General features: G+C 41.5%; 1 protein-coding gene across 5 annotated transcripts in view; it reads right to left on the bottom strand.

Moving 5' to 3' along the window:
* Positions 1–15,117, bottom strand: part of GLIS1 (GLIS family zinc finger 1) — a 206,643-nt gene that overhangs the window by 27,274 nt on the left and 164,252 nt on the right. For 4 of the 5 annotated variants that reach the window (XM_042786346.1, XM_042786345.1, XM_042786343.1 and 1 more), the window contains 2 exons: positions 11,789–11,899; positions 7,866–7,998 (listed from right to left, as the gene is read on the bottom strand). In XM_042786346.1, the coding sequence (XP_042642280.1) occupies positions 7,866–7,998; positions 11,789–11,899 (244 nt within the window). The remainder of the gene's footprint in view (positions 1–7,865; positions 7,999–11,788; positions 11,900–15,117) is intronic. The other variant, XM_042786344.1, reaches the window with a different exon arrangement.

Here is a 15,117-nt window from a genome sequence, read left to right on the forward strand (position 1 = left end):
AAAGAATTTTTTACTGAGACCATGAAAACAGAAGGTTTACTAGTACACAGAGGTACTGAGGGAGTGTTGATGCTCTATTTTTTTTAGGACTCTAGCTGCTCTCCTCTACCATGGCTGTCAGACACCAATAGTCAAGTGTCTGTCACGCCCTCAAGCACATAATTTGTTGAGGAAGCTTTGTCCAGGCCTCCTGAATTAAGATGCTGGCATTCATTTTTTTCTTATAGTCTCCTTTCTAAAGAGTAAGACATGCACTGAGACAGTCTGGGCTATCTGGGGGTCAGGGTCTTGACACTGATTTTTGGCGTGAAGGCTGCACTGAGGGCAGGCATCGGCAACGAGGGGAGATTGCACAAGTGCTTGCTGCCTGGCATTACAAATACTGTTTGCAAATGTCACCTATGGCGGGGTGAAAAAAAAAGACTGGCTCCTAGTAAGTGCAATTCTTGGAAAAGTCTAGTCCTTCTTTTCTCAATTTCTCTGCCCTTCTCTTCCTCTTCTTTAAGTTTGCCTACGACACTTCTCCCGGAGTCCCGCCCCACCAGGGCACACCTCCCAGGGACTCTACACACAGAGGAGGACTACAGCAGCCACTCACATTTTATTCTGAAGGCTGTGAGGAGCAAATGAAGTTTGCCAGCTCCCACAGTATCCAGCTATACAGCGCAGAAGACCCGACAGCCCCTCTGAGGCCTAGTTTCTTTGCCTTCTCTCCTCCTGCAGCTTTCACCTTTCCTCTCCCACTCCTTGTGTGCAGAGCTACACATTCAGGAAGACAGAGCTGTGTGTCAGCTCTGCTTGGACATGTCCCATTGTCACTGACAGGGTTCTGGATGGCACTCCTCCCAAACTCTCGCAGTGACATGGAGCAAGCAGAAAGCATCAGGAAAATCTGGAGCCATGGGGAGTGTGTGACAGGCCTCTGGGTGGGTAAGACACAGCTGAACATCAGCATCTGTTTCTGTGTGATTGAAGAGAGCAGAACCACTAAGTCAAGATTCCAGCCACCTTTGTCAGGGACTTCAGATGAGTCAAAAACCTCTCATGAACAATGAGTCCTCAGCTGTTGACAGATGTAAAGCAACAAAAATGAACCACATCACCTCCGTCTCCTGCTAGACAGAACATTTGTCAACCAGCCAGTGAAACCAACTTGCTTTCTGCACTGAAAGCCAGACAGAAAGGGCTTTAAGAATTCAGATGTTCCCAGGTGATACTAGGATTTATTTGTCAATGCCTCTTCTGATAACAGTAAGTCAGTAGCTAGGATGCTACACTGTAAAAAAGTTGTTTTTCTACTGGTGGCTTCAGTCCATTTTATAATACAATAGTTTCTACTTTCCCAAAACTCTTATTGTTTGTACATTCATTATCAGGCTTGGAAGATGAGCCAAATACCAATTTGACCTTGACTGCACAGTGTCATTTCACACTTCAGCCGTATTTCCTACAACACGCAGTTCAGGTATATTGGCAGCACAACCTGGAGGAAACTGCTGAACCTAAAAAGGGATGTTTATGTTCTCTAAGGCTAGCAGACTATTACTGGCCCCTGTCAGTAACTCACCCCAAAAGATCAAAACCCCTCGAAAGGTAGTTTTAGCAGTGTGGTGGCCAGTAAACACACTCAAATGTTTTATCTTACAATCTCATCCCTGAATAGTTCATGAATGTTCAAGAGGTCTCTCCTGGACCCTTCCATACTGTCTCAGCTGCTGAGGATAGTTCAACTTTGTTTGAGGTGGATGAGAAACACACAGTAGCAGAGTACCTACAATCATCTTGCTCCTCTAAGAGAAGCATGAAAATGTTAAAAAAACCCACCCCACACACTGATATGTCGAAGAGATGAGTCCTGCATGATCCTATGCACTCAAACCAACCCCGTTAGAAAGCCAAATGAAACCAGAATCCCTGTCACCCTGAATTTCTGCCATGCCCAACCACTATGCAGAGGAGTCTACTCAGCTGTGGAACTACTTGAGTGGACACCCACTGCCCGCTCTTGGACTTGAAAAGGTGTATTGCTGTGGATCACCTCTCCTATTTCTTCCATCCACCCTGAGTTTATCCATCTTTTGACTCACTGATCACACCTTCTCTGGATAAGGCCCCTGCTTGGAGCATATGTGTTCTGAGGCTTGTAGGGATTGTTCGTCAGTGAGTTTTCCTTTTCCTACGTCTTTACTTACCACAACGCCCTCACTCACGCTTGGTTTGACACGTGGCATCTCTTGTCCCGCCGACCCCCCTTCCACACCACAGCTGGTGCTGCCTCACCCCAGAAGCCGCTGGCTCCCCTCGCACCGACACCCCCTCTCCCCAGCACTGCGGGATCAGCAGCCTACCGCAACATGGGCTGAAGCATGTCAGGGTAAACCCAGCTGTCCCCATATCCTCTGTGACACTCTGACAAATGTGGCACTACACGTGTGCTGCCTGCTGCCAAGCAGCATGTGTCACAGCTGAGCCCGCAGTGGGAACACTAATTTTGGGTGCCATTCTCTGGTATCCAGCTGCCAGTATTCATGAAACTTGTCAGAACGCAATTATCTCCGAGGCGTTTGTCAAATGTGGTTGAGCTTGGCTAATGGATTTAAAAAAAATACTGTGGGGAAGGGGATTGACACACATGTGGACAGAGAGGCGAGCAAAACGATGACGTAAGCCTTGCTTCCTAAGGAAATGAGAATAAACCCAGAGTCCTGATTTGTATCCCTCAGACAGAGGGCTAGTGGGAGGAACGGGGTGGGCTGGCAGGGCCGCTCTGGTGTCAGGCACAACTCGTGGGCCTGGGAGGCTCTGAGACTGCACAGCCTCCCATTTGGACCAGGGCTGCATCCGCCCCTGAAGCTTCTGGATAGTGAGAAAGCCGAAACACGAGCCAACGTAGACAAAGAATCGACCTTATTGTTCACTTGCTTTGCTTGCATGGGGTGTCTGCCTGTAATTAAGAGTACTTCGAGGGCCATGTGGCACACACAATGGAAGATGGGATTTACTACGAGATTCCATGTGAGTCTGCAATGAGACATTAGTCATTTCTGTTGAGTCACTGAGAACCAAATCGGTACTTGTTTAAAGTTAAAAGTTATTTGTCTTTCACAGTGTAAAACAAGGGCACTATGACAATACTTCTTTCAGAGGGACAGACCTTTCTCTGGTCATGGGCATTGTGCAGGGTGGATTATACTAAGCACTATGGATGGCAGCAGTTATCAGCCATTTATGCTGCTACTGGAATTCATCTTGTCCGTAGAAAATTTTGATATGCATATTTTTATTCCAGACTTAAGACACTCAAAGTTTGGAGCTGTTGTCACTGATCCCATGACTACCTAGTGGTATGTTCATGGGTGTCAAGCCCACAGACAGTGCTTTTAGAAGGAAATACTGGCAGTGACAGTTTATCAGGAGAGAGAGAACTGCCTTGTTCAGTAACATGGGAGGTATCTGCTGATACGAGGGTGTATAAGGCCCTTCCCACTGCCAAGCCCTAACAGAAAGGAAGAGTTGCTTGAGGGGAGAGAAATGCTGTCTGTGCTGTGTGGATCCCTTTGCCCAGGAAACTGGGAGCCTCTACAATGGAAGAAGTCAAGGGGGGAAGAGCAGTTGCTATTCCAGCCTCGGTATGATTTGCAATACTTGTAAAATTTCACTTCTTTTACACTTTTTCTTCCTTCTTTTCAGCAGCAAGCTATAATATTCTGAGTACCTGAAGTCGCACAGAAGCCTCTGGAGCTGCTATGTATGATTACCTCTGCAAGTGTCCCACTTCAGAACTGTGCACCTTGGGCCTCTTCACAGAGTGACCATCTTAGCTTGTAAATATATGTCATCCATCAATATTTTAAATGGCTTGGCCTTTAACCCTAACATCTGTTGCCAAAACAGGACTCAGAGCATCTGTGACTAGCAGGGCTTTTTCTCCCCCAGCTTTATGCTAACTGAGACCAGAAAAACAAAAATAAAGCATGCCCAGAGAAAGCGTCTGAGTGGAATTACCTAAATGGAGGCAGGGAGAGTGATACGAGCTCTTGGGCACAGCTAGAGTTGAACGTGTGCAGCCATGAAGCATCTCAGTTACGAGGAGGGAAAAAGGAGGAAGATCTAAGGAAACAATGGGTTCCTCTGACTGCAAAACATTCTTTTGCTCACTGTCTTACCCAGTCCCAAGTACAAACCTGCTTTGAAGTCAGACACAAGGGATGGAAGCTTTCTAAGTATTTCATTTTTTCTGTGATTCACTTTCATCCCTGACATATTTAAAATGTGCTTTAACTTGGAGAAAGACAAAACTGAAACTCTCCAGGAACTCAAGTGATCCCTAAAGCCCAGAGCTCTGCACATTAATAATGTGGTTTCTTTGGGGAAAAAAAAAAAAAAAAAAGAAAAAAAAAAAAAAGAAAAAAAGACCCCAAACTTAAAACAAAAACCCAACCATGAACATTTTCATATTTGCAAGTGGAATCAAAAGGACATCATATACTGTAACTATCCATATATATCTTATATAGTATATTATAGCTGATTTCTCCAGAAATATTACCTCTGCTTATTTGAAAGAGCAAATGTACAATCATTGCAGACTATAGGTGGCAGCAGGAATGCCATTATGCTTTAATTCTGTAAGGATCAGCACTTCAGCTTACATGGCCTAAATAATAACAGAGGAGCAGTTTTGGCTATGGAATTGTATTACACATAGTATGAAGCAACCTCTGTTTCACCGTAAAACAGTCTTTCAAATCTTCATTTATTTTCCCTGGCACTTTTTCATACTGTGCATGTGATGGGGTGTCATATGGGGTGACCTGATGGAAGTGTCAGGTAAGATTTACTAGGATTTTTACAAAATTCTGGTGATGGATTGATATAATCAGTAAAGAAAAACATATCAGAGAAAGCCAGTATTATTCATAGATAAAATCCTTAATTCCACTTGAGGTTCTCAGAAGTAACACTGAGAGGTTAGGGATGGTCTGTTTATCTGTAAGCTAGCAACTTTTTCCCCATTTTATTGTTGTCACTTGAAATCTGAGGCTATTTCTGAAGTTCTTAAGTGCAGCCTGTTGTGAGGGAAATGTCACCGGTCTTTCCTGTCCATCCTGAAAGCCAGAGGCCAAGCTGTGCTTCAGCTACTCTGGACTGTCAAGGCTGGAGAGCACAGGCCACATGTTGCCCTCACAGATCTTAAAGTTCAGACAACAAAGGCAGAGAATGGAAATAAGCCCCCAAGTCCCTCCAGCTTTCTGCTACTTTCTGAGGAGCCACATATAAACCGTGAGTGCAGACTCCCAGGGGAACAATGTTAGAATGATGGGTTATTTCCCTTTCTACTCCATTCTGTTCACCAGTTACATTCCAACATTTTAGTGCAACTTGAACTAGAAACAAGAATAGGAGATGTCAAGCAGGATGCATTTTTTGTTTTTAAGATTTAGAGTGAGAAAAAAAGCAGGACATTCTTGCCTAAGCAATTTTTAGTAATTTATTACTTTGCTCTTATAAAGCAAAAAAGCATAATGTGTATCAGTTCTTCCTTTGGTGCAGGGGAACCAGCAGCAGGAATTTTTGTTTTATAATCCCAGTTTACCATTAGATTTCTCTAATCCTCAACAGAAACAAGTTAGGGTTTGTCTAGAAAGCTCATACTCAGTTACTAAATCTATTTAAAACATATTTAGTAATACCAAGTCAATCTTCCTCTCCACAGCAGAACTTAAAGAGGATGAAGTACATCTTAAATCCAGATAGATTAATTTAACTCTAAGATAAGTCACTTTATGAATAATTTTGAATTTTAATTGCACTAAACATTTTTTACTATTGACCAAGTTTGAAAGCAAAGTCTTCAAAAATGGCATCCCTGCCTTTTTGTGTCTCACCTTGGCTCTGCTCTGCAATCTGAAGACTTCCTCCTATTAGGCTGGGCTGAGAGAGCAGGGGGGGTTCAGCCTGGAGAAGAGAAGGCTCCGGGGAGACCTTCGAGCGGCCTCCCAGGGCTTAAAGGGGGCTTATGAGAAAGATGGGAACAGAGTTCTTAATAGGGCCAGTTGTGGTGAGATGAGGGGTAATGGTTTTAAACTAGAAGAGGGTAGACTCAAACCAGATATAAGGAAGAACTTTTTTATGATAGGGTGGTGAAACATTGGCACAGGTTGCCCAGAGAATCTGTGGCTGCCCGCTCTGGAGAAACATCCGAGGCCAGGTTAGACAGGGCTGTGAGCAACCTGATCTAGTGGAAGGTGTCCCTGCTCATTGCAGGGGGGTGGGAGCAAGATGACCTTTAAATGTCCCTACCAACCCAAACCATTCTGTGATTCTATGATGCAAACTGTCCTCCACTCTGAGGCATGGCATGCAGTATACCATATGCCACATTCCTGTCCCAAAATTAGGAATAGTCTGTCCAAAACTGAATTTAGTATGCATTATTATCTAAACCATTATAGAATGAAAAAGAGATTAATATCTGTTACATCTTTTTTTCTGGAAATTCTCTCCAGCCCATATAAAATTCTAGATACAAAATGTTGCCATATATCCACCCTACTTCTAATACACAACTGTCATTAAAAACAAGTAAGATCTTGGGATGTGTCTGGAACATAACAGAGAATGACAGAAGAAAATGCAACAATGACGGCTTATAAATCAAGTGAATGGCATAATCTGGAATTTTGTGTATAGTGTTGGTTATCCCATCCCAAAATGGATATTACAGAGTTAGAGAAGTTTCGAAGGCCTTAACATGAATGGTTCTCCAAAGGTGGGTTCCACCAAAGCAGACCAAATAAGAGTCTTTGTGCATATTCTTCTCATCGAACATCATCTGAAGGCTGCACGTGCAAAATTAATCAAGGACAGTATTTTCTTCAAAAAAAGTGTCCGTTTTGGCAACTCACTGATACCTGATGTTACTGAAGCTAAGAATAAAATAAATATGAAAAGTAGAAAAAGGGCGAAATAGTTACATGGACAGAAGGAGGCTTGAGAGTGAAAACAGCTAAGCGAAAGGTTCCCCACTCTAATCTCTAGAATCAGTGGAGGGATATGGGCTCCTTCACAGTGTGAGGAAGATTACAATGAAACTGATGGCCATTGAGAGTTCCTCTTTCTCTCTGCTGCCTAAACAAAGAACCTGAGATTGCTCTATCCCTGATTCAGGATCCTCTACTGAGGTTCATAAATTGTGAATCTAGACCTTATTTCCAGCAGAAGGGAACGGAAGCATCTTTTTCTCTTCCTATAAAATGTCTAGAACAGTCTCAGGTCCCTGAAAAGGGCCAGCTCTTGCTCAAACGACAAGAAAGAAAGGACAGACAAGAAGGAATGAAAGATTAAATACTAGAAAAGACAATTAAACCAACATGTTTTGACATTTCAAATTCAAGCTTTTGCTCCATTCATACATCACCATATTATTTGTTATAACCACACAGTGCACGATAATACACAGCCTCATCAACTTTTCTGCAGCTACTGAAGAGCTGGAAAACCTTATCGCTGCGTGCCGCCTTTGTCTTTGCTAGAGCACTCATTTGGCTTTAGCAAAGCTCATGCACCTGCATTCTGCTGAAGCCAAGGCAAACTTTTCAGAAGGGAACAAACAGATAGAGGCTGACTTTCAGCAGGGCTGCTACCCACTTCACGTGAAATTACTAGGAGCTATTTGGCTGACTAACTCTGAAGAAAAAAGTCAGGCCTTAGCAGACAACTCACAAAATTACTTCATTTTATTTGTTGGCTTTGTTTTCTTTTTTAAATCTTCCATAGTGGCAAATCAGACCCATAAGCTTTTCTGTTTTAAATCCTGTATTATATGACATTTTTAGTACCATACTTATTAGAAGTATTCTTACCTGTAATTAAATCATGATGACCTACAGATCTACCACACTTCCCATCCAAAATGTGTTGTGAAGATGTGTGGAGCTGCTGTATAGCTAAGCATTCACTTAGTACATCTTGTTCGATATCAGTACATGAATTTAGCTACAAGAGGAGGATAAAACAAACATTTTATTTCAGAGTAAACCAATGACTTCTAATTAAATTCATATGTCTTTTTGCTTAAAGTTTATCTATAGAAGGAAGGAATAAAATGCCGTTCTTAGGAATTTAGTGTAATTAAGGATGTATCTTTTACTTGGTAGTTTTAATTAGAGATAATTTTGGTTTTCTTAAGCACAGAAGCTAAATGTGCTAATCTTAAACCAACAACAGTTTGCTTCAGAAAATAATGTATCCTGTGTTTCTTCAAACCTTCCTGAGTAATTTAACTGCATAGTTGCAGGCTTTCTGTAGTTTCTTGGTCTCTGCAGCAAAAAGATTGCATCACCTTGTAGCTGTGACACTTGGAAATACATTTGATAGGGAAAGAAAAGCATTTATGCTTATCAGATTAGAATGGGTGGAATAATACGCTGTCAGTAATGCGTAAGAGGTCTCACCGATATGTCAGCTGTTCTCCATGTAAATTAAAGTTCTGGCAAAAGCGTCTGAAGCAAACTCTTGAAAACCACAGTGTCGATCATATTAAAAACAGCAGGAGAGGAGAATTAAGAAAGAAAAGCATTTCTAATTCTCTTTCAAACATGCTGATGTTGCCAAGCTTTTGTCATAATATAGTGCTCACATTACACAAACAGCCATCACATTCTATAGCCATTAATAAATAGTTATTGTCTTTACGTTTACAGTTTTGCATACCGATCTCCCCTGGGTTTGGTTATTCTAAATAAAAGGTCCAGGCAAACCTATTTAGAATTCTGCTATACAGCCATTTGTTGGTTCAAGATAAACATCTAACATTTGGATCGCAAAGTGCATCTGCAGCCAATTAAATTTAAACTACTACTAAATTAACAGCTAACTTTCTCCGATTTTGTTCTTGTAAAGCCCTTCAGAATAAGCAAATATCACCGCTGCAGTCATCTTCTAGGCTATGAACTAAATATGCAGGATTCCTTTGATGTAAGTCTAAGCTCGGGCATTTTATTTTATATCAGAGATGGCACATTTTGGTAGCGTATCTCAACCAAGACATGTGGGCAGAGCAGCCTGTTAATTTTTCTTTCTTGGCTAAGTCATTTCCACTCAGAACTCCTGGGAAGCTGATACCAACAGACAACTGCCTTTGCTGAGTTACAACCAAAAATGAGCAAGTGAGTATAAACAGTCTTTTCCCTTTTTTTTTTGAAAGTAGACTGTCACCATATTTCAATAACACTAAGATTTACTTAGCTGCGAAAGGGTTTTTTTTCCTATAATACATTTAACTGAAATATTTGGGGGGTTTATTATTTCTTTATGAGTCAGATTTGCTTTGGTCCCTTTTAAAAGAGTCTGATCAAAATGCACTTTAAATCTGCTGCTTTTTCACATGCCTTTTAAGCTCAAGAAAAAATGACACGGGATCAAGTATTCATAAAGTTATCATGGATAAATGAGACAGGAAATCTGAAGATGATTTCAAACCACTGGAGGAGTGCAGATTTAGACTGGTCTACCAAATAAAGCGTGGGGAGCAAGGAACTAACATTATTTTAAGATAGGCTTGATAAGTCTATGGGAGGGTATATATATGCATGCAGAAAAATTCCTAGGAGATTTAGAGATTAAGAGATATGAAGCCCTGGATATTTGATGTCTTGGTATATCCAAGCAGCCTGAGTTTGCAATTTGTGTGTACCACATTTGTCCTGTTTCGATTCTGTGCTTAAGGCCTCCCGCTGCTTATGCAGGAAGTACTTTGTGACCCTTAATGTGAAGTTTGGATTTAGGTTTTTCCCCCACCTTCCTCCATGGACCTGGCAACAGGCCTCAGCAGGTGACAGGGTATAACAGTGGGGACTGTTCCTTTTTCTGGATGTAAAGGATGTTAACATGGTAACGCATTCAGCACAGTACACAGAGCTGAACAAACGATACTCATGTTTGGTATTAGGAAGTAATTCTCTCCTTCCTTCCTTCCTTCCTTCCCCCAGGAAGTATGTCAGCAACCACAGGAAGGAAAGATGGCGGGGGGGTTCTCTCCTTTGGAATAGGGAGCACAATTGCTTTCTACAATTTGCTGAGAATTTCATGTAACGAAATCTTCCTGTTGCAAAGATCTCACTATTGCAAAAGACTCTGGTGCCACATTCACCCTCTTTCTGTGGCCAATTCCTGCTATGGCTTTCTGACTCTTACTCTCATGAAGACCTAAAGGGTGTTGCAGGGAAGTGTTGGGAATTTTGCAGCCTGTGGTGTGGCAGGGATGTGCACAGCACACCCTGTGGAACCTTGTAGAGAGCTGTAGTGAAACCACATGGCCTGATACGACAAAATTGGGCTTGAAAACTAGGCGGTCCTTTCCAGTCTTGCTAAATAAGAGTTCTGACTGGACCTGATACATGCAGACAACAACTTTACTCTGCGGACATGTGGCTGGGTACTAGTGTTACTCCCAGGCACAAAGCTTCACATGAAATGAGTGTTTCTTGACTGACTATTTGAAATAGTGTGCACCACTCTGGGCACTGATGTTCTAGAAGCTGTCACCCAGACGGCATGCACCTGATGCAGAGAAGGGTTACAGGAAGAACTGGGGGACAGACAACTGTCCTAGGAAAGGGGACCGTAAGTTCAGACTGGTGAATCTAGCCAAGTGAAAACTAGGGAATATAATTCATGATGAGTAGGAGGAGGAGGGAAGTGGTGTAAGACAGGGGGCATGGCTGACACAAGGACAAATCAGTGTGAACTCATCACGGTTGTATTCGAGCAGCAGAATTAGACCTTTTTGAGATCCACCTCACTCCTCCATGGCTCATCCCAAATTCTGCAACTAAGATGACCTGGGTTCTGCTGTTGTTTCTTCTCGCTACACCTTCCTCTCCTTGCTCTCCAGTACTTCTAGTTCTTACCTTTGACATTTTTCCAAACTAGCTGCTCCCTAGCTCTATCTTGCCAGGCTGTCATTTCTGCTCTGTCCTCCATCCTTTAAACATGCCTTGCTGTCTCATCCATGATGCTCTTGGCAGTGGCGAGGCAGCTGGGGGAAGACATCATTGCTGCTTATTGAACTAACTGTAATTGCTCGCTAAGGCTTGCATTCCCTTCCACTCCTGGGCTTGAAGTATGCTCATGGTCTGTTCTGTCACAGACCAGCTCTGTGGGGTCCCATCTTTTTACAAACTGTGTGTACAAATGTGTAATAAACAAGTCTCTGATCCTGGGCTGGTGCCCGTAAGCATCCCCATTTAATAATGAGTTCAGGATTTAGCCCACAGAAACCAAAATACTTATTTGAATCTAATAGTAGTGAAAACATAACTAGCAGTCTGGGTTTGGAGTGATTTATAAATGCATTTAAAATACAGATGTGGTGGGAAAAGTGGGGGATTTCATTCTCATTTATTACAAGTGCTTCTTTCCTGACATTTCTATAGTATCTTTCTTGGTTTCATTTGTGTTTTAGATGATCTGCCAACATGTATTTACTAGCTGATTGCAGAGCCTCAATGCATGGACATTTTATGTGAATGGCAGCAGAATTTGGGCTTGTGGAAGAAAGATGAACAGGAGAGAAAGTGAAATTACAGGCTGGCAGCCTTGAAAGCGTAAAACCATAGAGTGAACTGGTTAACAACAGTGATTAAAAACCAAAGAGAAAATTAGCTCAAGTTTTCTTCTAGCAATACTGCAGAAGAGCTCTGATTTGAAAATATATAAGTTAAAGGTAAATTAACTGTATCGAGGAGGTGTGCAGATATGTCACTTTTTGCCTAGTGGGTCTTACCTTCTTACGCACCTGTTGTTCTTTGGCTGAATGAGCTTTCACATGTTTGCGCAGAGAGCTGGGGTCAGTGTAGCGTTTGGAGCAGCCAGGAATCTGACAGGCATAGGGTTTCTGTGAATGTGAGAAATGGAAAAGATTTCATATTCCTCTGCATCTCTACAATCAGCGCACAGAGCGCTGAAGGATGGCCGTTTCTGTGAAACACAGGGTTAAGCCTGGGCTGTTTGCTGTTTCCAATTTGCTGTCTTTGCTATGTACACAAGCCAGACATGATGCAAACAGAAGAACCGCATTGATCGCTCTGATTTTGCACTCCATGCAAGCACTGAGAGCACCTGACACATCTATACTCTGTCATGTTGGACAGTGATTATTGGGATGAATTAAATGCTAATGAGACGTCACTGTTTTGAGAGCATTACTTTCTTTTCTAGCCTTTACAGTAGACAAAATGATCATGAGATCACCCAGTATAATTATAAATATAGAAGCTCTGGCTTTGAGTTCCGATTTACATAGTATTTACAGCTGTTCCATATGCAATGGAGCAAAACCTGTGGCATAGTACATATTTGGTTTCCTTCATACCTTGTTCCTGTTTTGAATAACAATAGCAGTATCTTCCTTTTCATAACTCCTAACCAAAAAACCTGCATCAAACATTAACATCTGAGCAAACCAATACAGAAAGAAAAATCCACTATCGTTGATGCTGTCAGGGAGACCTTTTCAGCTGATTTTGGCGTGCGGCAGAGCTTGCCACTTCTACGTGGCACAGTACGAGCACTCTTCCCTGGGAAAACCATCTGAGTCTGGGCAGGCAGCTCCAGTACACTCTTCTCATAGGAAAATAAATAAATACATAAATAAGGATGCTGCAACGTAACCGCTGACTCTGGAGCCTCAATGACTGAAAGCCTCACCACATCCTTCTCGTAGCTACGCCTCCTCCCAACAAATGAAACACTATCTCTCTGTTACAGTACAACCTTCAAATGGATGTGCAATTACCAAGTTGAACAAAGGGTCTCTGGCACTTGTTATGAAGTAACGGCTGACTTAAGTGATAGCAAAACAGTGCTGCATCTCAAAGCTCACAAGGTTTTGAGCGGAACATTCCTTTTTTCTCTGTTTTCTTGTCTCACCTGTCAACATAACCTTAGCCTTCACTTGGACTAGTAAGTCCTTTTGGTGCCTTCCCAAAGGCAGAAAAACTTGTTTGTCATGACCCTAGTGTCACATTCTTCAATCCCCTTGGTTTCAGAAAGAGGATGCACAAAAGGGAAAAAAACCCACCGATTTTGGGAGAGGTGACTGTGAGGTCCTTTAAACAAGTTGCTCTGCTCCTGAAGGAGTGATGACATGCCCTTTTTACCACAAGGACAGATACGTTCCCTTTGTTCTGCTTCTACCTAGGAGAAGGATCTACTTCCAGATGATTTAGTAGAGATGCAATCAAACTAGCATACACCAGTAAGTCTCTGAAATGATTTACAGATTCCCCTTTTGGAGAAGATAAATGATGGAGTGACCTATGTTGAGAAGCTTTAAAACCAATTCCAAATGCACTCACTAAGAAACAAGCAGTCTACATAAACCCCTTTTCTTTGTAAGCACCTCCAGAGGATAAGTACTGCTGCTCTGTCCAGCCAGCAGGAAATTTCTGAAGGAATAATAGAATCATTCACCAATTCACGACCTTACAGGCTAACACAGCACCTACCCAGAAAGTTACAGGGCAAGGTAGATTTATTGAGAGTCTCTGGAACACAGAGAACTGACACCTGAGGAAAAACTATGGAAAACTTTGACAAATCCCTTAGCAGAAAAACTAGCAGAATATTTTTCAAATTACTGATGTCATTCAGAGTAGTGATAGAATCATTCAACTTAGTGATAGGGAAAGTAGATGAAAATCTGACTGCCCTTAAAAAGGTTCATGGCTATTTGCTTTGACATTCCAGGCAGTTATTTTGTCCACTGAGCTAATGCAACGGACAGTCTTTATTTTTCACCTTCATATAAGCACACAATACACTAAGGTAAAACCATTGGACTTCAATTAAACAGGTAAGTGGAAGTTAGTTACTGTGTTGTAGGACCAGATAAACAGTTTTACAGAACCAGCAACAGAATAGCATGGAGGATATTGTTAGACATTTAATAAAGTTAGTAAGAAAATGATTACTGTACCTTTTTCCTGATTTATGAGCATTTCAGATAATAAAGACAGAGATAAATGGAGAAGAAAAGAAAATAGAAAGTTAAGAGATTTGTCTTCAATAATCCACAGAACAACAGATATAAGAATTTCTGATTATTTTAGTAACCATTTGCATTCTTTTTCAAAACTACTAAATGGCATTCCATTTGTGACTTTGGCTAATAAAAAAATATATCCATTAGATTCAAGCAGTTAAATTTCAAAACTGTGCACCCAATTCAGTATGTCCACTTTCAAAAGAGATGCATTTTAGGACTAATTACAAATTCAAATATCTCAGGTTGACGTTCCAATAAATAAAACACTGTTATTGTAAGTGTGCTTTGGTTTGGAAAATGTGACTGACTCGCTTCTCTTACTTGTTTGTTTTTGCAAGGCATAATGTACATTAGACATTCCTTAATGCTGCACTGTCTGAAATGTGTAACTGCTTAAAAAGTAAATATCAATTAAACTCCAAAGTTCTGCCCCATAAACACTTGGCCAAACATTAAACCATATATTCGCTTCTTTGAAAAAGACAAAGGAACAACCCTGCCTGTTATTCTTTACAAGCTTTTTGCTGAGGACTTAACTGGTCTACAAAGTTGTCTACGTACTTTCTTTCCACATAACATGGTAATATAATTTTATCAGGGCCTAGGACACTAGACAGACTCCCATCTTCCCTGGAAGACAAGTGAGAAGACTTGTAGAGTTGAGCCAGAAGCTACATAAGAATTTGTTTCTTGCAGTTAATTCTAATGGTGGGTACTTAACAAATTTCATGTAGTTAGACAGATGTATTTTTACCTTTACAAAATTATGTCCAAAACAGAGATGAATTTACTTTCCCCTGAGATGTGTGAACTGCCTTTGCATTCATTCAGAACAGACTTACTGAAACAACACAGGATAGGAAGAACAACAATGACACATATTTAGCACAGCAGCAGTGACTCAGCTTTCACTCATACTATACCTTATTCTACTGATGCCTCCTCTTACTGGAACAAGAACAATGGGAGAGTTTCCTGAGTGACTTATTCCCGAGTAACCTGTTCTTGAGAAACTTATTCCTCAGCATGAGTAAGACAGCTGAATCTGCCTTTCTGTCATCAAGACT

Source organism: Tyto alba, unplaced genomic scaffold (genome assembly GCF_018691265.1).
Source record: "Tyto alba isolate M040663 unplaced genomic scaffold, T.alba_DEE_v4.0 Super-Scaffold_1000006, whole genome shotgun sequence".
Classification (NCBI taxonomy): domain Eukaryota; kingdom Metazoa; phylum Chordata; class Aves; order Strigiformes; family Tytonidae; genus Tyto; species Tyto alba.